We start from the raw sequence: 22,500 nt of genomic DNA, 5'->3' as shown, positions 1-22,500 counted from the left end.
TTTTAATCGAATCTGTAAGCAAGAAAGAAACGATTTAATTAATAAAAGAATTATATACATCTATCTATCTATATATGTATCTATATATCTATCTATCTATCTATCTATCTATCTATCTATCTATCTATCTATCTATCTATCTATCTATCTATCTATCTATCTATCTATCTATCTATCTATCTATCTATCTATCTATCTATTTGTAATTCCAAAACTTACCAAATTCTTCGGTTTTTAATTTCAATTCCATATCATGATGTTCCTCTTTGATTTTAAAATGTAAATCAGCCATTGAATCGGATGATATGGCATTATCTGTGTCGGCGAAATTCGACATAACATGATGATCATGAACATTGGTCGGTAAGGAGGCTTTGTATAGGCCACATTCTTCCATTTCTAAAGCCTGTTCCATTATCAATTCCTCAGCTGAGGTAATACTTAAGCAATGTAAATCGGTAAATGATACTTTGGTTTGTTGTTGTTGCTGCTGCGATTGCTGCAAACGCAACTGAAGCTGCTGTTGCTGTTCATGGGATGCTATGCTTACTTCTGTACTTGGCTCTACAAATTCCTTTTTAATTATTAAAGGTGGTGGGACTTGTTGAACTTGCTTTGGCATGGGTTGTTTTCTTTCTCTCTTAACCTTTTCAACTTTTGTTGGTTGTTGTTGTTGCTTTGATGACTGATGTTGATGCTGCGTTGTTTTTAAAGTCGTATTGGTGGTATTAGTGTTTGACAATGTTGTACTTATCACATTTATGGGTTTATTATTGTACACCAAGGCTAGCGGAGGGGGACCACTGCCACAATTTGTGGTGACAACTGGCAAATTGGCATGTAGTGAAGCTGAGGATATCAAGTAATTAGTTGTTGACGTTGTTGTTGATGCTGTCGTTACTAAGGAGCTATCAAAGTCTGCTTTTGATACTTGACTTAACACAGCGGCAGTTTGTTTCTTTTTACGTTTAGCTGGAACTTTAGCCAATGGTGGCGGTCCATTTAGGGAGCTGGGCTGGTTATTACTCACACTAGTTACCGTTAAAAGCGGTTTTGCCATGGTAATCGTAGTAAAGACGGTAGTGGGTGCTGTATAATGAGCCGACGTTGTTGTGGTTGTTATTGCAGTAGAAAATGTTGTTAGTATCTTTTGTTGTTGCTGTTGTTGTAGTTCATTTGTTTCCATTTTCTTGAGATCAATAGGTTTTTGATTTGTTGTTGTTGGTGCCGCAGAATTGTTGCTGTTGTTGTTCTTTGCTGAGGCTACAGCCGTTGTTTTCACTTCGTTGGTTTTCTTTTCCTTTGGTGTACGTGTTGATTTCTTCGAACAATATGATGGAATATTCTCCAGCATTTCACCGGTTTTGTGATCGACTTTATGACGACGTCTGGTGTGTTTAAGCCAATTGGGAAAGTTTGTAAAATCTCTGGGACAATAGTTACATTTGAATGGCCTCTCGCCGGTGTGTATATTCGAATGCTGCTTAAGTTTGGAATTTGAAATAAAGGATTTATCGCAGACGGTACAAGCAAATGGCCTCTGTTCCAAATGCACTAAATTGTGTACCTTGAGACAACGTTCGGTTTTGTACATTTTGCCACACTTCTCACAGCGATACGAACGTGTCTGTGCGTGGTATTTTTGATGCCGTTGCAGATGACTGCGCTCTTGAAAACGTTTTTGGCATTCGGAACATTCATATGGTTTTTCTGAGGTATGTATGCGTTGATGATGTGTTAAGTTTATCTTCTGTACAAATTTCTGTCCACATATCTCACAGCCGTATTTCTTATTTTCGGTATGAATTTTGCGATGCATCCACATGCTTCCAAGTTTAAGGCTAAAAAAAAGAAAATATATGTTTCAGAAAACTCTTTTTTATGAAAAATTTATTAAATAACGTTATTACTTACCACTTTCCACAATCGGGACACTTTTTCCAAGCATCCTTGCGTGCATCAATAGGACGATGTGTTTTCAAATGTTTCTTTAACGAAGTCTCAACATCGAATTCTCTCTCACAATCAGGACATTTATAAATTAAACGATGATTGGTGTGTTTATTTAGGTCGGGACTGCGGAATATAAGATTTTCACAATCCAGACATTTATACAGAGGTTCTGGTAGAACAAAGGGTTTCACAACTGCACTTTCCTTATTCATAGGTTGTCCTAGAGCTGTTAGAGGAGGTGGCTGGTTATTGGCTAACATTATTTCTTTTTGTTGTTTGCAGTTATTGTTGTGCAGTTGCACTGTTTGCGTATTAGCACCGTTATTTAGCTTTTGCAATTCTACTTGTGGTTTAATAAAAGTTTGATGTATTCGCATAATGGGTGCTAAGGAAGGAGGACCCGTTTCTGTTTTAACCAAACGGGTGGGAGACTTTTCTTTGCGTATATGTTGCTCCGCCTGCAGAGGCTTAATGCTACGTTTTAATGGTGAAAATGAAATGCCAGTGGAAGGTTTGAGGAAAGTACCACTAAAATCGGTTTGTTCCTTCTTAACAACAACCTTAAATTCATTCTTATCATTTGCCGGCAAGGAATTACCATTACTAGATGCCGATGGCGAGGCCTGTAATGACTCCCGACTTGTATTACAGCTACCGCCACCAACACCACCAACTACCCCATTACCAACACTGCCATTACTTACATCTAACTGTGAGGTCTGTGCACTTTCATCCAAAACTCGCCAAAAGTCGGACGATGACAGACTATTGCCACCTATGGTGCCGGAAGGATCGGCGCTAATGGTTACACACGCTGATAGATCAATGTCTAGCGATTCATCTTTTATGCTCGATATTGAATCGAAATTATTCATACGCAGTAACGTGCTTAGTATTTCATCACTCTGTTGTTTACTGGGTGTGGGGGGATTTAGCTGGTTGGAGTTGGACATTGTATTGAGATTGGGAATAGTGGATGCACTGGTGGATTTTAACATTAACGCTGCCATAGTTGTTGACGAAGAAGAACCGCCAACACCACCCATAATTATTTTAGGCGGCAATTTACTACTTGTCTCTGCTTCTTCTTTCATACTTTTTTTATTACAATATTTATTTATGTCACTATTTTTAGAGGTTATGCCGTCTATACAATTTATCTTCGGCACTCGATCGCTTACACATTCATTAATGTTTTTTTCGTTTAATAAATTAATTTCTTCATTGATTTTTATTGTTTTTTACGTTTAATTAAAACACTATGACATGAAAATTTCACAAGTAAAAATATTACAATCACCCTTCAGAACGACGCTCAAATTTTGACACGCCATTTTTATTTTTGATTTTCGCTTCCTTTTGTCTTGTGTTTCGTGAAAACAAAAATACCATGGAGTGCAACACTGTGTGTGTAAGAGCACTTTTAGCTGAAGGGACATGTTGAATGATTTTTTGTTAATTCTCTTTTAATGCCTTTCGTAAAATAATGAACATTTAGATGGAGACTCGAAAGTAGAGTTCTACAGTTGAAAAATCGACTTTTTGTGATTTTTGAAAAGATGAGTTTCGACTATCACTTATATTTTTATTACCTAAGTGATATCGTTTGGTTTATAGAGAATAACTAAAATTTAACAAATTTTTTTAATATATTTATTATTTTTGGATTAAATGTACAGTAAAAACAATGCAATATATTAAAAGTGACAACACTGAATCATGAATTATAGTGAACGCACACGATCTTCATTTTCTGAATTATTTCAGACCATGAATTTGAGGCAGGGTCATCAGTCATGCCATAAGAGTTTGACGGCAAAGAAGGATATAGTAGGGTTATATTAGTCGACTTTCTAATAATCGAACAATCGACTTTTTGTCGAAATGTCGAAGTAGACTATTTTGTTCCAAAAAAGTCGATAACTCGACTATCGTCTATGACAAAAGTCAAAAAAAGTCAAAAAAGTCAAAAAGAGTCGAAAAATGTTGGGAAAAGTCGAAAACTCAAAAATAGTAGAAAAAAGTCAAAAATGGTCAAAAATTTTAAAAAAGTGGAAAAAAGTCAAAAACTCTAAAATAGTCGGAAAAATGAAAAAAAGTAAAAACAACAGTCGAAAATAGTCAAAAATTCGAAAAATCAGAAAAAGTCAAAAACTCGAAAATAGTAGAAAAAGTCAAAAATAGTCGAAATTTTTAAAGAAGTGTAAAAAAAGTCAAAAACTCTAAAATAGTCGAAAAAACTCGAAAAAAGTAAAAAAAAAAGTCGAAAAAAACTACTACTTATAAAATACTTAAAGTCGAAAAGTAGTATAAAAGTAGATTTTTAACTAAATGAAAAAAGTCGAAAAATCAATTTTGTATAAAATGCAAAAAGTCGACTTTTAACTAAATGCAAAATGCCGAAAATTCGACATTTCGTTTTACCTATAGAATCCTAGAAAATAGTGTTGAATAACAGGCCGAGATGTAATTTAAGTGTGTGTGTTTTTTTTTTGATTTTGCAAAGAAACATTTAAAAGAATTTCTAAATTTTCTGAAAAGACAGCATCTAAAACAGGACTTTGTAATATGTTTGGTTGTTTTGCATTGTCAATTATAAGAGCACTCAACAGCGTATATTACCGCCAAACATTAAAAATAACAAATACAAAAATATATTAAACTATTTTAGATATTAAAATAATTTAAATTTAAAAATAATGTTAATTTATATTAAAAATTTGTATACCCGCGTCTTCGGATCAATATGCCTAGGAACAAATGGATTATTTAATCAAAAGTCGACTTTTTTTTCTAAAATTACATTTTTTATTTCAACACTAATAGTAGTTGAAAACTTATCCGGCATATATTCTATTTTAAGACGCCGCCTACTTTTGAATGTCAGCCGCTGACGCCGTTAATATTTGTCGACACAGAGCTTTGAGAATCAACGCCATTTTACGGTAAAAATAAAATAGACATTCGTGAAATAAAATTTTTGCGCGACGGATCAATTTGTGTGAGTTTACAAAATTTATTTAATTACAATTATTTAAAAAAAATATATACTAGAGAGGCTTTTCTTATATTTGTTTTAAAAAACAAAATTTATTTGAACAAAGTTCCAAAAAAAAGTAAACATTGCTGACAAGCTGTTCAGAAATTACAGAAAAATCAAAGTGCAAAAAAGAAATTCCACACACAAGTTCCATCATCTTTTAAATAAAATAAACTAACCTCTAGAACAAACATCGTCATATTTTTCACAAAGAGAACAATTCTTGAAAAGAAAAATATTTTGCAACAATAGTACTAAATTTACAAATTTTGTATTGTGCTGAGGAATTAAAGAAGAAGAAAAAAACTAATAATTTATTTTTCATAATTTTTTCATAAAAAAGGTAAAAGTAGTGTATAATTAACAAATTTTCTTTTGATATAACTGTTACCAAGTGACGCATAAAATGTGTCTTAATTTTTAGTATAATGTTGTAATAAAATATTTGAAAATTGTTACATTTTTCTTGTAAATTTTTATAAACAAATTTTCAACAAATTAAAATTTATGTAATGTTGGAAAAAATTTTGCAAATTTGATAATTTTCCTTTATTAACCATTTTTTCCTTTCGCTTTAAAAAGCACCTGCCTTTGTCTGAAATAAAAAAAAAAATATATAAAAGACTAGAGCTATCCCCAGGGTAGTTTTGGTAGAAAATAAAAATTTTTTCCTTGTATGAATTTCTTTAAAATGTGCTTTCTTCATTTTGGGCTTTTGTTTAATAAATTTTTACAGTTTTAAAATTTAGCATATTTGCCAGTGTAAAGTCATCATTATGTTAAAATTGTCTTCTTTCTAATTACTTCCTTACTTTGCATTTTTTTATTTTATACATTTATTTTTTTTTCACATGTGGAAATCAATAGAAAGTTCTTTTTTCATTTTGCGTGTTTTCTATTGTTTATTTGTGGTTGCGCTGTGTCTCTGTGTTCGCTGTCATAGCGTTGTATTTTTTGAACAAAGTTGCCAGTTAGTTTTTAAAGGGATTTTCGTGTTTTATAATTAAAAATCTAAAAAAGTATAAAAAGTTAAATTGTTTATTTACGTAACTTTTCAGGACGTTTTTGCTGTTAACAAAAAGGAAAAAAATAATGTTTAACATTGTGAATGACTAATTTAATGAGTTATAACAAAAGTAAACACATGCATACAAATGTATTGTATATGTATGTGAGTGTGTTATGTTTGCAAAAAAAAAAAAAAAAACATACCTGTTTCTAAATAAAATTCTAGAAATTTGTTGATATAATCTATATATTTTATGTATTATTCATTATCATTTTGTAATGTTTAGTTCTCTCTGCAGATACAAATTTAATTATAATAGAAATATTTAGAAATATATCAAAAAATTAATTATAGTTTTAAATGTTAAATGTTCCAAGGAAGATAATAATTAGTCGTTAATAATTTTTACAAAAAAAAAAATATTTCAAATTTGTATTGAAATACAAAACTAATATGTGATAATGTGTTACAATTTTTTGTTAATGTATAAACAAAATAAGTCAATTTGGTCAATAAAGGATTATTTCTGATCATACTATAGGCTTGCTGGCGGTAAACACAGTGTAGATTTATATCTCAAGGAAGAAGCGGCTATATATTGAAAGTCAAGTTACTGAAGTCTCATGCAGTGTATATTTGCTTGGTGTTTGCTCTGACATAGAGTTTATAAAGTTGTTTAAAAAGAGCTTGGACACTACAATGTAAAGTTCGTAAAGACATTTTCGATTCTATATCTAAAGGTTTACGGGATAACCTAATGGATTCCATGGCTGATTTGCAAGATGTCTTAAGATTTAATGACCAGAGGTTTTTTCATTTTTTACATGAAAATTCTAAAATTTTTACATGCGAATCGAGTTACAACAATAGGCTAGAAACGATGGAGTAAAATTTCATAACGTATTTAAAATTTTTTGTGATTTTTTTAGTAGATTTAGGCGAATATATATTTTTTATATTACTTAATTAGAATACAGAGTCAGCCCTGTTTATAACAAATTTTTGTTTTATTTTTTATGATTTGAAATACATAAAATAATTTTTTTATTGGAAGCATCATAATTATAGCTGAGTTCTAAAAATTAAACTTTAATATTAAATTCAAATAGATTTTTAAATTAAAGGTGATTTTTACAAGTGATAGTATAAGTACTACTAAATATTTACTTTTTATTGATATTACCGATTCATTTTCACTAAGAAATAATTGTTCGTATCAATATATATCTAAAACTGTTCTATTCTAAATAACACCCGCCTAATTATTTTACATTTGGCATCACTGCACTTTTGCATTATTTTCTTTGGTCTTATTAAATTTGTTGTTTTTTTTTATTATTTTTTTTAATACAGGTCCTTTTCATCCCCTTGACATCTTGTGTGTGTACAACAGTAACAGAAGTAGAAAAAGAGTCCAATAAAGAAAGGAAAAATATAGATAAACGAAGAACAAAGTATTTGAGTGTATAAGAAAAACAATCGTGATACGAACATTTTTTTATACAATACAAATTTATATTTGCAAAGAAAAACTACAGAAATCGAATTAGAAAATGGTGAAAGAAACCGCATATTATGATATTTTGGGTGTTAAACCCAATGCCACACCCGATGAATTGAAAAAAGCCTACAGAAAGTTGGCCCTTAAATATCATCCAGACAAAAACCCCAACGAGGGTGAAAAATTCAAAGCCATCTCTCAGGCATACGAAGTACTCGCCGATCCCGACAAACGTTCCATCTATGACGAGGGTGGCGAAGCTGCCATAAAGAAGGGTGGCGCAGATGGCGGCGATTTCCGTAATCCCATGGACTTCTTTGAGAGATTCTTTGGCGGCGGTTTCACTACAAACAGACGTCGTGAGCGTCGTGGCAAAGATGTTGTTCACCAGTTGTCCGTGCAGCTTGAAGAGTTGTACAATGGTGCTACCCGCAAATTGGCTCTGCAGAAGAATGTCATCTGTGACAAGTGTGAGGGTCGTGGTGGCAAGAAGGGAGCTATTGAGAAGTGTATGCAATGTCGCGGTGCCGGTTTGGAAACTCGCATCCAACAGATCGGTACCGGCTTGATCCAGCATGTCGAACAGGTGTGTCGCAAGTGTGCCGGTACTGGTGAAATGATCTCCGAAAAAGATCGTTGCAAACAGTGCGTTGGCCGTAAAACAGTGCGAGAACGTAAAGTTTTGGAAGTTCATATTGACAAGGGTATGCGTGACGGACAGAAGATTGTATTTAGCGGTGAAGGTGATCATGAACCCGATTCACAGCCTGGCGACATCATTATTCTGTTAGACGAAAAAGAACATCACACATTCGTACATGCTGGCACAGATTTGATGATGAAAATGCCAATTCAGTTGGTCGAAGCATTGTGTGGTTTCCAACGTGTTATCAAAACATTAGACGATCGTGATATTGTGATCACATCGGCGCCCGGTGAAGTCATTAAGCATGAAATGACCAAGTGTATAATGGATGAGGGCATGCCGCTATATAAAAATCCATTAGAGAAGGGTCGTCTTATCATACAGTTTGAAGTTATTTTCCCCGATACAATTCCAGTCTCCGTTATACCCCAACTGGAACAGTGCTTACCACCTAGACCAGAAGTAACCATTCCAATTGATGCCGAACAAGTCAATTTGGTAAGTTGATAGCAAAAAAGATCTAAGCTTAAGTTTATTAAAAATAATTTATAATACTTTATGTTTATCTTATTTTTTAGGTTGAATTCGATCCTAAACAGCGCAGAGATCAACAACATCATCGCATGGCATACGACGAAGATGACCGTTATGACGAAGGACCCAGAGTGCAACAATGTACCACAAATTAAGCTTGTAAATAGGCAAAGAAAAAATAACACACAACCACAAAACACATGCGATTGAATAACTTACTAAAAGCAAAAGTATATCCACGCAAAAGCAAAGCAGCAACAACAACTACTGTAAACTTTACTACTAACTCTCACAATTCCTTTAAAAATAAAATAAAAAAACATATAGAAACATACCATACTCTCCAAAACTACAAACGCATCTGGAAGATAAAATACATACTATATACAAAAAACATAAAAAAGAAAGATTATTATTACAAAGAATATAAATAACTGTTAATTTAAACGCAAGGAGCCAACAAACATAGGCACATTCACATTAGATATTTAACATCTTAGCTAAACTACAACAAAAAAGTAAAACACAAATAAAAAACAAATAACTCAATATTTAATTGGAAATCAACAACACATGTTGTATTTATTGTGTGTTTGTAGATCCTAAAAAATCTTACTAACATTGTCCCTCCTCACTTTGCACTTTTTTCAAACATATTGTTGTAACAAATTTCGTTGACCAACTGCAGCAGTTGCAGGCAACATATAATAACGAATTTAAATTTATATTGAGTTATTTTACACGAGTGTATTTGAATACAAGAAAATTTAATTTCGTCTATTTTTTTATTATTATGATGCTTACTTATTAATGTATATATTTCGTAAATATGATACAACAAATATTTATTTTTGCTTTACGTTTTCTTGCTAAATAAAATCTTTGAAGTTGCATTCTTCCTTGTGGGGAAAAAAATACATATACACAAGCCTATATGGGTTAAAAATCAAAATTTTCTATAAGAATCTAAACACTACTGGGGATTTATTTTGAATGTTGTTAAAAAAACAAATGAATTAAATTTTGGAAAAAAATTTAATGCTTTTAAAATTTTGTTTTTTTTTTTCGAAAACTTATTCTATTGTTTTCCTCTCGTTCTCCATTTTGAGTTGGAAAATCAATTGCAGTTTTATGTGAAAATTAACATTACATATTGGAGAAAAATTATATTTAAATAGTAACTGGATAGCATAAAGAAACACAATATAAATATTATAAACAATTAAAAGAAATAAAACGGTTAGTTCAAACGAAATAAAGATAAATTATTATAACCTAGAATTTGAAAATGTGTGTATAATTTTTTTTTTAATAGTGTTCAACTGTCACTTTATGCTTTTCATTGAGTTTAAGAGTTGCAGACATTTATAATATATCTGCTCCCGTATATTTTAGTAACCAAGAAAACAACAAAATTCCGGAATTGAAATTTTTGGTACGGGAACTACTTTTGGTAAAAAACTATAGCAAGAGCGTTCAAATTAATTTCTCTTTCGATATATAGTTTTTTTACGACTTCACACGTTAATTTTCTTTAAAGTTATCCTTAAATAGGTTGGAAGGAAATTCAGATATCACAATTATGTTGATCAGGCACAATTTAGCTTTCCATTTCGTGATCTCGTTTGTTCTATCTAAATTGTAGAAAAATCTTTAATCGAAAGAGCTTCAAAACCAAGAAACTTTTAAAACGAAATTTGATAAGATAACATTATGTTTTTTTCGCTTTTATAAAAATCTTTTAAAGGATATTTGATTGAAAAAAACCGTAATAGCTCAAAACCGTAATGGTACATTTTATGAATATAAGGAATAGGTGTAAAAGGGTTAATTATTTAAAATCCTTTAAAAAATAACTGCAAACTTAGCCGGCTTATAATCGATTTTATGCCGCCGTCGAGATTTTTACTATAAGGCGACGTTAATATTTGTCAGCGCCGAGCTCTGCAGCTGATCCAATTGTAAAAAAAAATTTAAAAGAATTTCAACGTTTCTCAGATTAATTAAGAAATATAGTGCAAAAAAAACTACAAAATGAATAAAGATAACTCCTCAATGGACATGGATCCGGAAATTGCAAAAAAACTCTTCAATCAAGGAGCTGTATTGTTTATTACTGGCGTTCCTAAAGGCACGGAATTTGGCATAGATTTGTGCTCGTATGTAATCGGAGATAATTTCCGAGGTGTTAAGATGATACCACCAGGACCTCATTATGTGTGGTGTGCAGCTACTGGTCCCTACGGTGATGTAGCGCCTAGAGTGGGTTTTACACATTTTTTTGAAGAACAAGAACTTTTAGTTAGGGAATGGGATGCAAATAATGAAGAGCTAAGAGATAGGCAAATAGCTGAACCTGAGTTGGAAAAACGTCGCCTAAAAGAGAATCTCAAAATGTTAGATTCTTATTTGGCACCTTATGACTTTCGTTATTGTGGAGAATGGCGCAAATTAACTGATACTATTACCAAGCAATGTGTGGCTAGATGTAGGCCGGCTTTGGGTACTATACGCACAAATGTGGAATTATTATCATGCCCTGATGCAGAAAGACCTCGAGGCCCTTTAACGGAAACACATCCATCAATGTCAGCGAAATTAGTAAATGATGAAAACGACCTGCTGCCTCAATTAAAACCGGTGGATGGAACAGCGCCTAGATTTACCCTCGTGCCCGAGCGTATACCTAAGAATTCAACGCCGGCCGAAATATCAAAACATTCGTTGGACTGCATACAAGCCTGCAATAATTTACTAAGCAATTTCAATCCGACACAAGATTTAATACAGGAAATACAATTATCTTTTGTATTCTTTATGGTCGGCTATTCAGTCGAATCATTAGCCTACTGGCGCAAAGTTTTAGCCCTACTATCACACTCTGAAGAAGCTGTCAGTAAATACCGACTATTATATATGAAATATAGTGAAGTTTTAGTTCATCAATTACCCCATTTACCAGAGGAGCTAATGGAAGCCTCTGAACGTAATACCGTTTACAAGGATATACGCTCATTATTGGTGAATTTAAATCTCAGTGGTTTGCATAAAAGTGCCGAATTTTTATCAAAGAAATTACAAAATTCTATGAATTGGACATTTGAGGGATTACTGGATGAAGATCCGGAAGATATGCCGGTTATTGTAGAAACAAATGAGTAATAACATTCAACAAAAAGCAAACAACCTACAAGTAAGTAATATTTAAAGATTTATTAGTTTTATTATTGTATGTAGTAATTAATATAATAAAATTTGTCATAAAACAAGTTAAAAAAAGAAAAAATTAATACCATTCGTTGGGTATAAACTATTTAAGTTTTTTAGGTTCCTTAACTAAATCATCTTCCTGAACATTATCTGCATTTTTAAGTAAATTTTCTTTTGTCTCTTGATTTTCTTCTTCTTTATTTTCCTGTTCCTCTTCTTTGTCAATTTCTGCTTCAGCTATTTCTTTTTCTAAATCTAAATTATATTTGGCTGCCAACTCTTCCAAACGTTTTTGATTATTTTTCAAATAGCCCGGTAGATAAAATATAGTCTGCACCATTCTATAGAATTATTGTAATTACAATTAATATATTGATTTATTTTTATTATATTATTAAACTTACTTTATGAGCACATAGCCAGAAATGGCCAACAACAAACAGGTGCAGGATGTTTTCAACATCGTCCAGTAGTCTACTACCACCTGCTGGTGCTTCATTTTATCACAACTTTGGCAATTAATTTTTAAACTCAATAAAAATGCCTTTGAACTATAATAATAAAATCTCTGGATTATTTGTTCTTTGAATTTCTTCTAACTTGCTGTGTTCGATTGGTGACAATCACACGTAGTCATAATTTTATAACTGATTTATTTTTTAATATTTTTCATTATAGATGATTTTTTTTGTTATGGTCATATTTGAGGCATATGGGTCACTGTGGTTACTACCCATCCAAAAGGCAGGTGTTTTTTTGTCATTTTTTTATCATATACATATGTGTTTTTGTTTCCTTTTAAATTATGGGGTATCTATTGTTTATCAATGAATTTACTTGAATGCGTTATTTAGTTAGGGGTTGCAATAAGTACTTGAATGCGTAGTTAGTTAATTTGTTAGGGATTTCAGAAGAAAATCGAGAGAGAAAATTAAAGAGAACACATTTTTGAGAAATACCGAATTATGTTTATGTAAATTGTTTATACAGAAAGGAAAATAATATAATATTTATAATCAAAATATTAAGGAAATGATATAGTTGAAGATTATAGAACTTCGAAATTATCATCAGTATCCAAAAAATTTGGAATGTACTAAAAACCCTTCACTCAATTTGCATACAGTAATTGTACAATGAGGTGCCTTTTAAAACTTGGAAGATATTTCTATCTATCTATCTATCTATCTATCTATCTATCTATCTATCTATCTATCTATCTATCTATCTGCCTATCTATCTATCTATCTATCTATCTATCTATCTATCTATCTATCTATCTATCTATCTATCTATCTATCTATCTATCTATTTATCTATCTATCTACCTATCTATCTGTTTAAATATATATCTATTGTCCTATGTACATGTGAAGCCACACTAATGAACTTAATAATATTTTGTTGTAGAAAGAATGTATGTATATAGTTACAGTTAATAACCTTATGAAATCAATAATATTAAAAATGGTATTTATCAAGTTATAAAGTAATTATCGTCTACTATGTCAAAGTGATGTCGTGGTCTTAACATCCCCTACACATTCATGATTACTTCTAATATATTAATTTTTTAAAATACTACCATAAGTCACAAAAATAATAAAGTTGAATTAGTTGAAATTTGTTATATTTAGAGCATGAGAATTCAAAAACTACAATTTTTAAGTTAGGACTTTATTGTCGTAATATGGTATGTAATAGATAACCTATTACAGGCCGTTACAATGCAAAGGTTTCTTTAAAAATTTTTCAATTTTATTTTTATAATAAAATTTATAAACATTTAGATAAATTTGATTTTTTTTATAAAACTATTACACTTAATGTACAAAATTTCTTAGGGCTGCTACGACACCCATGCCATACATGAGTTTTTCTTCTATTTGTTTCCATGAACTTTCTTGTACTTTAGATAATTCTTCTAAACTTTCCATTACTTCAGGTATTTCGACTAAATTTAAACCATGTGAACGTAAAAATACACTTAAATATGATTGAGCTAATTCGAAATTTTGATTAGATTCAAACATGTATTTAAGGGTTTTCAAGAACTCTACCATAGCCTTGACAGTGCCACCACCTATGGGATGTAAAGATTTCACCTCAAAGTCAATCATTGAGGGACCTAATTGTTTGAGATGTTGTACACATTTTTCATAGTTTTGACTCGATGAGGTAGCTTCTAATAATTTGCCGAAATTTGTTAGATTATTGAGAGAGGTTGCTTGCAAAACACGCGACTCCAAATCTTCATCATCTGATTTAGCGTTGGTAACATCAAATTTCATTTCTAAACCAGCCACTGTGGGCAAGAAGAAGGGAGCTTGTTTGGGTACTTTGGGTGGTGCTTTGGGTTTGTTGCGTTTTTTGATGATATCGAAATCTAAAAGATTTTGCCATCTAGAGGCTGCCACACCTGACATAGTAATCAATTCCTTAGACAACTGCTCAGGTGTTTCATATTTCAAAGCGATCTCTTCGCCCAACTCCTCTTCATCATCAACATCCATAGAAAGTTCATCTACAGCTTCTTCCAAGTTCAATTGATCAGCCACATTCGATGGTAGACCCACATAGGGAGCCTCTGCCTTGGGATTAATGGAACGCAGAGAAATTTGACTGAACAACATCTTATTGGCCCACAAATAAATACCCAAATTATTGACATGGGCTGTGGCTAGAAAATCTCCAGTTGGTGACATTGTTAGAGAAACGCAAGGTTTTTCTACTCTAAAATGATCAATCATATAGGAAGAGGGTATATCCCAAATTTTAATGGTAGCATCCATAGAGGCTGATATCAGCCAACGACTGTCAGGACTAAAGGTAACATCATTAATTTTCGCTGAATGGCCCTGAAATTTACGTATCACCACTTTGGTATCCAAATCAATAACGAGTATTGTGAAGTCAACTAGTGCTACAGCAATCATGGCACTTTCCCGATGACAACGTATTAGGGAAATACCCTCTTTAAACTGTATGCGAGCTAGGGGTTTATCAGCTGAAAATAAATTAATTAAATTATAAGAAATGATCTTTATAGCATAAAGATTAAAAAAATTTAATTATAGTTCTAAAAAAGATAAATTATTTTATCCAATTTTGAAAAATTCCATGAATTTTCTTTGAAAATACTTCAAAATGTATCTCTTACCATTTTCCTTAAAATGCCAAAATTTCAATAATCCATCACTGCAACCGGTAACTACCACCTGATTCAGGTTATCACAAGCCACACCACGTATGGCAGCCTTATGAGCAGGATTACCATAACTTGCTCTATGAATACCCGATTGTATATTAAAACGTTCCACATCACCACTAGAATAACCTGTTGAATATATTTCGCAAATTAAGTCAAATCTCAGCAAAATATACAATTGCAAAAAAAAGACTACTTACCAATAATAACAAAATTACCACAATGGGTTAAGGTAAGACATGTTGTTTCAGCTTTAAAATCTTTACGATTTCTATTGGTAAACTTTTCGGGTATCAAATGATGTTCACCCATACGATTTTTATGAAATGACCAGGTTGTGGTTTGTATAGTGCCCGTATGAATGGCAGCAATATTGTCCCATTCCTTTTCGCGAGTTAATTCGGTGGTAAATTCAATTATGGGTGGCATGCGGTGATTGTCTTCTTGGAAACGATCTAAAAATGAAAGATGTTTTTTAATTTATATTTAAAATTAAAACGTGCATTTATTTCTATATTTACTTTTCTTTTTCGATGCTTTTTTATTGTAACTGGCCTTGCCTAAACTTTTATTTAAAGTTTCTGATATAACGCTAAAAGCTCTAAGAGAACTATCCTCTCCTGAGGATAATATAGTACGACCGTTACTGCCATGATAACGTATGCATAAGGGAGGAGCATTGTGTCCCTCACGTATGCGCAACATACGTGCTCCTCCATCGGATAAATCAAAAATCCATAATTTCATGGAATTGTCAGGGGAAGTAGTAAGAATTAAAGGTTCATTTGGCAAACAAATGGCGGTGGTAACGGAATCTTCATGAGCTTGTAATTGACTAGCAATCTATAGAAATTTGATAAACATGTTTAATATCTATTAATATGTATTTAACTTTATAAAAACTTACCTTCTTCTCCTCCAAATTCCAAAATGCTATATAACCATTTGTACTGGCTGATGCCATTATTGGTGGACCATCCGTGCGGAAGGTAATTTTAGAAACTGCGCCCCAATCTTGCTTAAATTCCATTAGCACTTCATCAAATTTCAAATTCATTACTATAATAGTGCCATCTTGATGGCCCACTGCCACCACATCAATGGCAGGTGCTGGTTCAATACAGGTGACACGACTTGCATGACCAGTAAATGTATAAATTAACCGATTGTCTTTAAGATTCCAGATCTTTAGTTGACCCTGTTTTGAACCCAATACCACCTTATTGATATATGTAGGAGGATGGGCAATGGCAGTTATTTGAAATTCATCTGCATTAAAAGGCACTTCCAAATACACTTCTTCCGTTACAATATCCCACACTTTTAACACGTTAGCCTCATCCACCGCTATCAAATGCTTAGCAAAGGGCAAAAGTAGATGAACATTTTTAGTGTGTCCCTTATAGATATGTCTTACATGCTTGCCAGCACGCCAGGCATAAATCCATTTATTACAGGCCGTATAAATATGAAAACGATCTGTGGCCAAGGCGGTAATTTCATCGGGATGTTGTCCACTGACATGCAGCAAACGGAAGTGGTTAGAGGTGTACACTTGAAATGAGCGTCCTATGCAGGTTGTTATTAAATTATCTTTACGCCTTAGTATATAGCGTACCACGGCTGGTATGTGATTGCTTACATAGCCTAAGGAACGATTGCGTCGAAATATCACACTACTATCACGCTGCTTTCCTTTAAGGCTTTTGTCTATTTCGTTTCCACCCGAATTTGTCATTTTTCTATTATTTTTATACGATTTTCAGTTTATTTTATTTAATTTTCACAATTTTCACTTCTTAAAAATTATTAAAAACACGCGGAACTTGTCTGTTGACCAACGTTTTTTTTTATTTTTCTGCTTTCAATTGTCAAATGATTGAGAGAGAATGTGTTAAAAAGAGCATGTTTTGTTTGTTATTGTAGTGAACACCACCAAATAAGCAACATGTGCTACACTGAGCAAAATTATTGTTATTGTTATTATTCTTAAATGTTTCCTTTAGTTTTGTTTATTATTTATAAATAATTTTATAAAATATCGAAAATTGACATTTTCAACAATATTTTTAATGAATATGAATTCTAACATAATAAGTCCAAGATTTAATAAATTTTTATTTCATAAAACTAAATTCCGCTGTAATCCTCAAATAACGCTTTAATTGAAAAAGAGTAGCATAGGTTATCAGTTCAGTTGTAAATAAAATCGAAAAAGTCGAAAATAAAAAAAAAAAACGGAAAAATAGTCTTAAATAGTCGAAAAAAGTAAGAAAATAGTCGAAAATAGTTAAAATGTTTAAAACGTGGAAAAAAGTCAAAAACTCTAAAATAGTCGGAAAAAGCTCGAAAAAAATAAAAATAATCGAAAATAGTCAAAAAGCTGATTAGTCGGAAAAAGTCGACTATTTATAAAATGCTAAAAGTCTAAAAGTCAACTTTTAACTAAATGCAAAAATCCGAAAAGTAGACTTTTCGTTTCAACTATAGAACCCTAAAAGAAGTGAAAATTTAGTTCCCTTGATATTTTCATTTCCTCGAAGGGAAAATTGCTATCGTGAACTTGTTGTGACGATTCATTCACAACGGTTGATTTTGTATGAAACAGCTGTTCAATGTTTACAAAATCCCATCAACAAATTTCAAAACAGGGGATTTTTTTTTCACGACAAAAAAGTTACTGCCGGTCCACACTAGGTAACTTTTTTTAGAAACTTTTGATTTTGCGTGAGAGACAAAGAATATCATTCATCTCTTTCGCGGTACGGAGTTTCCCGTACAACAACAAATCAATGCAATTAATACGTAGTTTCTGAAACAAAAGTTTCTATGTGTGGACATTAAGGAAACTTCAAAAGAGAATTAAGAAAAAGTTTTTCAACAAAAGTTTCCTAGTGTGGGCCAAAAGTTTCCCAAAAAAAGTGTGCACGGGCAGAAAGGGGATTAACATCAGAATAATTTTTTTAGATTAAGTAATCTGATTAGTAAGACCCGGTTCACACTGGGAAATTTTTGTTGAGAAACTTTTGATTTTGTGTGTGAGAGAAAGAGATGGTTGATATTTCTTTCTTATTCTCTCACACAAACAAATCAAAAGTTTAAAGATTCCTAGTGTTAACCAAGTCTAATTGGCATTTGACTGCCAAATTAAAAACCCGCTCTAAAGGTAAAAGATTAGAGATTAAATAAAAATTAATCCTCCATCAAATAAAAATTAATCCTCGAATGTTAGTTAATTTTGTTTACAAAATTAAGTGCCCAATGGTGGTGGTTTAAACTTAAACAAGAAACTCAAAAGTGTAAACAGCTGATGCAAAAAAATTCCATAGTTTTTATAAAAATAAACAGTAAATTGCTTTTAATTTTTGATTAGTACAAATTTTGAAGACTTCAAATTACAAAATCGATGTTTTTAGTTTAAATTTTTCGTTAATTTTCATATTAGGCTTAGAGTTATCTGCTTCTTTTTTATAAAACATTCAATATTTTGATAACAAACCGTGACGTTTTCTGTTTTTATATATGGCAACACTGCAAAGTTTAACGTTCTATTCAAAAACATCAAAGTGGATTAACATTAGATTAAATTTATTTTTAGATTAACTAATCTGATTTGCATTTGATCGCTAACTCAAAAATCCGCTCTAAAAGTTTCTATAAAAGTGATTGAAATTTGTATGTATTTAATTTCAGTTCGGGTAGCGAAGCGCCTAGGGTAAAAAAGTCTTAAATAAAACTGTGTTCACTCATCCATTTAACAAAAAAACAAGTATGAATGTATAGACGGGCATAGCCGACCATATGATACCCTACACCAATCAGTATGTTCAAAATGGGGATTATTTAAAAAAAAGCATTTGATTTGTTTTTAACATTATTTCGGAATATTTTTACTTTTTTTTGCAAAAAATAGATATTTTACAAGAGGGATCAAAGGTGAGTAGGGAAAAAATGGTCCTATCCTTATAAATGTTGGTAGGGGATGTTAAGTCTACTTAAAAGTTATTTAAAAGTGTTATTAGTGTTTGTAAGTGAATTTTGACCTTTAAGTTATTTTCTGAAGGGGAGTTTGTATGGGGGCTAGGCTCAAATGAAGCCCGATCATTACAAATATCGGTAGTGTCATTTAAAGTTTTATAAAACTCAGTTTTGTCGACTTTCATTGACATTTAAATTATTTTAAACCGAACGGCCCTACTTGGGGGTACGGTTGTATGCGGGCTAGTCGAAATATTCAAGCCATCAATAGGGTTCGTCCTTGGGCTAAAAGAAGCGTGTGTACCAAATTTCATCCAATTATGTATCTTGAAAATTGCAGCCTGTACTTTGCGCACAAGGTTTACATGTATGTTACAAACATCAGCACAAACCTAATATACCCAGAAGTTCGACAAAGAGTCAATGCATACGAAAAAGACAGTAATTTCTACTAATAGTTAACCACCTGGATGATCGTAATACGTATGTTTTAGTTCATTCGTCACGAATGTACCCTTTGTAAACGAGAATGAAGACAGTCGTCACTTTAGTGTCCACTTTGTAAGCGGGAGCGGAGACAGTCGTCTCTTTACTGTCCTCAAGTAACCTAGAGATTATACTCTTAAAAGTAGTTTTTTTGTTGTATTTCCGAAAGTAGTTATTTAACCCATCCTTTGGAGAAATTATTATTACTTTCTATTAATATGTCACCATCTTGTTGATTCAAATTTATATCTTTCGGGTCAATCGTTACATTATTGTTCCATAGTATTCTAGAGAGTAGACACTTGAAATTTTTCAATTTTAGTTCCATTAAAATCTTAACACCTGGCTGACTCTTTCGTCACAAATGAACTCTTTGTAAACGAGAATAAAGACAGTAGTCACTTAAGTGTCTCCTTTGTAAGCGAGAGCGGAGGCAATCGTCCCTTTACTGCCTCTTTGTAGGGTGTAGAGTGACGATTGACTTCCTCGTAGGACAAGCCCATGTTAAAATGGTTCGTCACCTGGGTAGTCAGGTGGCAAGAGGCCACCACAAGTGGTATGTTAAGTGGTCAGTTCGGGACTATCCCGTCGAACTGCTGGGTACCCTCCCCACTAAAGTGGTGTAGGGTATAAAAATAATAACAAAATATTGGCAATAAGGTTGTTTTGCTAATCTGCATTTTTGTTTATTAATTATTTTAATATTTTTTTTATTTAATCACTATATATGTATGTATATCATATTTATTATTATTTTTTTTTGCATTTTATTTATGTTTTATATTATATAAATTTGCTAACAAATTGTTTAATTTAATAATTATATTTTTATAATAATTTAAAATACATACATACATTATGGTATAGTAAATGTAATATGTAAGGGGGTGCATATTTGTTGTTGTGTATGAATTTTTTTGTGATTTTTTTTGTAAACTTTGTTTTTTTTTATAATATGAAAATGAAAAAAATATTTAGAACTGTTTTTAAACTAAACTAAAAATTAAACATATAAATAAAAGTTATTAGAATAAAAAAAATTAATTAAACAGAGATCAGTGGTGGCGTTATTAAAATTAAATAAATTATAATATATTAAAGCAAATGCTTAAAAATTAAAAGATAGTTTTTTAAAATAGTTTAAAAATATATTTTAGGCAAATTATATATAAATATTTTTTAAAATTTATTTATTAAGTTTTATTTTATTATATACACATTTTTTTGTTAAATAGTTTTAATAGTCTTTTGCTTTCCTTAGTTATACACAAACAATTAACAAATTTAATTTTTTTATGATAGAGGAGTGTGTTTTTTTTAATTTAAAAAAATTGTAACTGAAATTTTTTTACCAGCCCTTTTTTTAGTTTATTTTTTTGTTAATTATTTAAGAAAAAATTTCAGTTATTATTTTTTTATATAAGTTTGTGACCATTTATTTAGCGTTTTTGTTTGGTTTTTTATTTTTCATTGATATTTTTATTTACATTTAGTATTTTTTTTGTAATGTTTTCTATACAGGAAATGAATTTCAAAATAAAAAATAATATTAAGCGTTTTTGTTTTATTAATCTTATGTTTAGAATTTCACCTTCAAAATTAAAAACTAAATACATAATTAAAAAATAATTTCACATTGAGGCTTTTTTTTTTCTCTCGGTAGATCTATTCATATTTTTTGACTGCGAAATTCCTTGATAAGTTTTGTTGTTTATAAATAGTGTTTTTTTTTGTTGTAGTTAAAATTTATTTATAGGAATTGTTATTAGTGGCGGAATTACTTTCACGATTTAGAAATTCAGCCGAAAAGGGATAGTCAATTTCTGGTATACGTTCAGCAACTGGTCTTCTATGGGGATTACCAAACTGTAATTTAAAAAAAAAATGAAGAAAAACTATATTTACTATAATTCATTTAAGAATTTTAAAAATTAAGGACATTACTAATTTAAACTTATTAATTAGATTGTATATCTATAATACATATGTATCTAAGTTTACTTTAACACTTACCCATGATTTCATCATTTTAATTAATTTGTATCTTGGTATTGCCTCTAGGTTACCATCTATTAACACATTTGCTTCACTAGGATAAAATTGCACCACAGTATCCGGACGTTCTTGTAAATCATTTAGTTCCATACCTGTTGTCTCGCCCGGTTGTGTATGCAATGAACGTTTACCATGACCACCATAACAGGCATAACCATATGCATTACAGCCCTCTGTAAATAAGAAAAATAACAACAAAAATATGACATGAGTAGGTACTTCTTATTACTTATAGTAAGTAGGAGAAAAGCAATTTTAAATTTTCACCCATCATCGACATGTTAACCCTCTCTTTTATTAAGGATGTGGACATGTCAAAAATAGAAAAAAATAACGTCTAAAAGAAAATTAAGAAATTTAACTTCAAGGCATTAAAGGAATTAATTTGCTTTTGAACAAAAAGCATACTTATAGATGTAGGAAATAACAAGATTGCAGTTTAAGACTTTTATATTTCAAATTAAAGTCAAATTTAAACAAATATTTCAATTTGAATGCAAATGTAAACTTTTCGTAGGATAATTTAAATTTTTAAGGTTTAAAATAAAAAGTTGTTTTAAAATAACCTTAATAATAATGCTTACACAGTGGCTTACAAAACATATTTATTTTTTTTTAATATTCAAATAAATACAAAACCTAGGTCCTTAATAAATTCTAAGTTTACCTAGACATGTCCGTATGTTTGACGGGAACATTCAGCATTTTTGAACCTTTATCAGAACTTTTTGACAACTTTAAATACTGCAGTCACTTCATATTAAGCGTATTCTGTACAGTCTAGTCTATAGTCTAGTCTATAGTCTAGTCTATAGTCTAGTCTATAGTCTAGTCTATAGTCTAGTCTATAGTCTAGTCTATAGTCTAGTCTATAGTCTAG

At 31.3% G+C, this 22,500-nt stretch overlaps 6 protein-coding genes across 6 annotated transcripts in view; 2 read left to right on the top strand and 4 right to left on the bottom strand.

The window, feature by feature from the left end:
* The window catches only part of LOC111675648 (serendipity locus protein H-1), a 4,153-nt gene extending 856 nt beyond the window's left edge, over window positions 1-3,297 (bottom strand). Inside the window, exons 1-3 of the mRNA XM_023436440.2 lie at window positions 1,915-3,297; window positions 220-1,841; window positions 1-12 (exon numbers count right to left, since the gene is read on the bottom strand). The exon at window positions 1-12 is cut by the window's left edge and continues 856 nt beyond it. Coding sequence (XP_023292208.2) covers window positions 1-12; window positions 220-1,841; window positions 1,915-3,047 — 2,767 coding nt within the window. The 5' untranslated portion in view covers window positions 3,048-3,297. The remainder of the gene's footprint in view (window positions 13-219; window positions 1,842-1,914) is intronic.
* A 1,529-nt stretch (window positions 3,298-4,826) lies between these two features.
* Window positions 4,827-9,591, top strand: LOC111675658 (dnaJ homolog subfamily A member 1). Its single transcript, XM_023436449.2, has 3 exons — window positions 4,827-4,954; window positions 7,356-8,647; window positions 8,728-9,591. Exons 2-3 carry the CDS (start codon window positions 7,556-7,558, stop codon window positions 8,836-8,838), a joined length of 1,203 nt encoding a protein of 400 aa, XP_023292217.1. The 5' UTR covers window positions 4,827-4,954; window positions 7,356-7,555; the 3' UTR covers window positions 8,839-9,591.
* Window positions 9,592-9,735: 144 nt separating this feature from the next.
* Window positions 9,736-11,967, top strand: LOC111675671 (protein AAR2 homolog). The gene has a single exon (XM_023436474.2). It carries the CDS (start codon window positions 10,718-10,720, stop codon window positions 11,843-11,845), a length of 1,128 nt encoding a protein of 375 aa, XP_023292242.2. The 5' UTR covers window positions 9,736-10,717; the 3' UTR covers window positions 11,846-11,967.
* On the bottom strand, window positions 11,866-12,732 carry LOC111675683. The gene is made up of 2 exons (XM_023436491.2): window positions 12,298-12,732; window positions 11,866-12,234 (listed from the first exon to the last, which is right to left on the bottom strand). The coding sequence occupies exons 1-2, from the start codon at window positions 12,390-12,392 to the stop codon at window positions 11,994-11,996; spliced, it is 336 nt and encodes a 111-aa protein (XP_023292259.1). The 5' UTR covers window positions 12,393-12,732; the 3' UTR covers window positions 11,866-11,993.
* A 901-nt stretch (window positions 12,733-13,633) lies between these two features.
* LOC111675661 (WD repeat-containing protein 36) lies at window positions 13,634-16,956 on the bottom strand. The gene is made up of 5 exons (XM_023436453.2): window positions 16,009-16,956; window positions 15,623-15,944; window positions 15,302-15,556; window positions 15,054-15,230; window positions 13,634-14,900 (listed from the first exon to the last, which is right to left on the bottom strand). Exons 1-5 carry the CDS (start codon window positions 16,837-16,839, stop codon window positions 13,717-13,719), a joined length of 2,769 nt encoding a protein of 922 aa, XP_023292221.2. The 5' UTR covers window positions 16,840-16,956; the 3' UTR covers window positions 13,634-13,716.
* A 4,303-nt stretch (window positions 16,957-21,259) lies between these two features.
* LOC111675674 (neuropeptide CCHamide-2) lies at window positions 21,260-21,900 on the bottom strand. Its single transcript, XM_046949968.1, has 3 exons — window positions 21,888-21,900; window positions 21,579-21,838; window positions 21,260-21,431 (listed from the first exon to the last, which is right to left on the bottom strand). Exons 1-3 carry the CDS (start codon window positions 21,898-21,900, stop codon window positions 21,312-21,314), a joined length of 393 nt encoding a protein of 130 aa, XP_046805924.1. The 3' UTR covers window positions 21,260-21,311.
* Between the last annotated feature and the right edge of the window lie 600 nt (window positions 21,901-22,500).

Source organism: Lucilia cuprina, chromosome 4, assembly GCF_022045245.1.
Source record: "Lucilia cuprina isolate Lc7/37 chromosome 4, ASM2204524v1, whole genome shotgun sequence".
Taxonomy (NCBI): domain Eukaryota; kingdom Metazoa; phylum Arthropoda; class Insecta; order Diptera; family Calliphoridae; genus Lucilia; species Lucilia cuprina.
Note: the sequence above shows the minus strand (reverse complement) of the source record. Positions and strands in the feature narration are given on the sequence as shown.

Bases quoted from the DNA above. Each gene is read 5' to 3' on its own strand.
- LOC111675658 (XM_023436449.2), top strand. From the start codon at position 7,556: ATGGTGAAAGAAACCGCATATTATGATATTTTGGGTGTTAAACCCAAT. The intron at 8,648-8,727 runs GTAAGTTGATAG...CTTATTTTTTAG, and splicing joins ATGCCGAACAAGTCAATTTG to GTTGAATTCGATCCTAAACA.
- LOC111675671 (XM_023436474.2), top strand. From the start codon at position 10,718: ATGAATAAAGATAACTCCTCAATGGACATGGATCCGGAAATTGCAAAA.
- LOC111675683 (XM_023436491.2), bottom strand. From the start codon at position 12,392: ATGAAGCACCAGCAGGTGGTAGTAGACTACTGGACGATGTTGAAAACA. The intron at 12,235-12,297 runs GTAAGTTTAATA...ATAATTCTATAG, and splicing joins TCTGGCTATGTGCTCATAAA to AATGGTGCAGACTATATTTT.
- LOC111675661 (XM_023436453.2), bottom strand. From the start codon at position 16,839: ATGACAAATTCGGGTGGAAACGAAATAGACAAAAGCCTTAAAGGAAAG. The intron at 15,945-16,008 runs GTAAGTTTTTAT...AAATTTCTATAG, and splicing joins GGAATTTGGAGGAGAAGAAG to ATTGCTAGTCAATTACAAGC. The intron at 14,901-15,053 runs GTAAGAGATACA...ATTTATTTTCAG, and splicing joins TTGGCATTTTAAGGAAAATG to CTGATAAACCCCTAGCTCGC.
- LOC111675674 (XM_046949968.1), bottom strand. The intron at 21,432-21,578 runs GTAAGTGTTAAA...TTTAAATTACAG, and splicing joins TTAAAATGATGAAATCATGG to TTTGGTAATCCCCATAGAAG.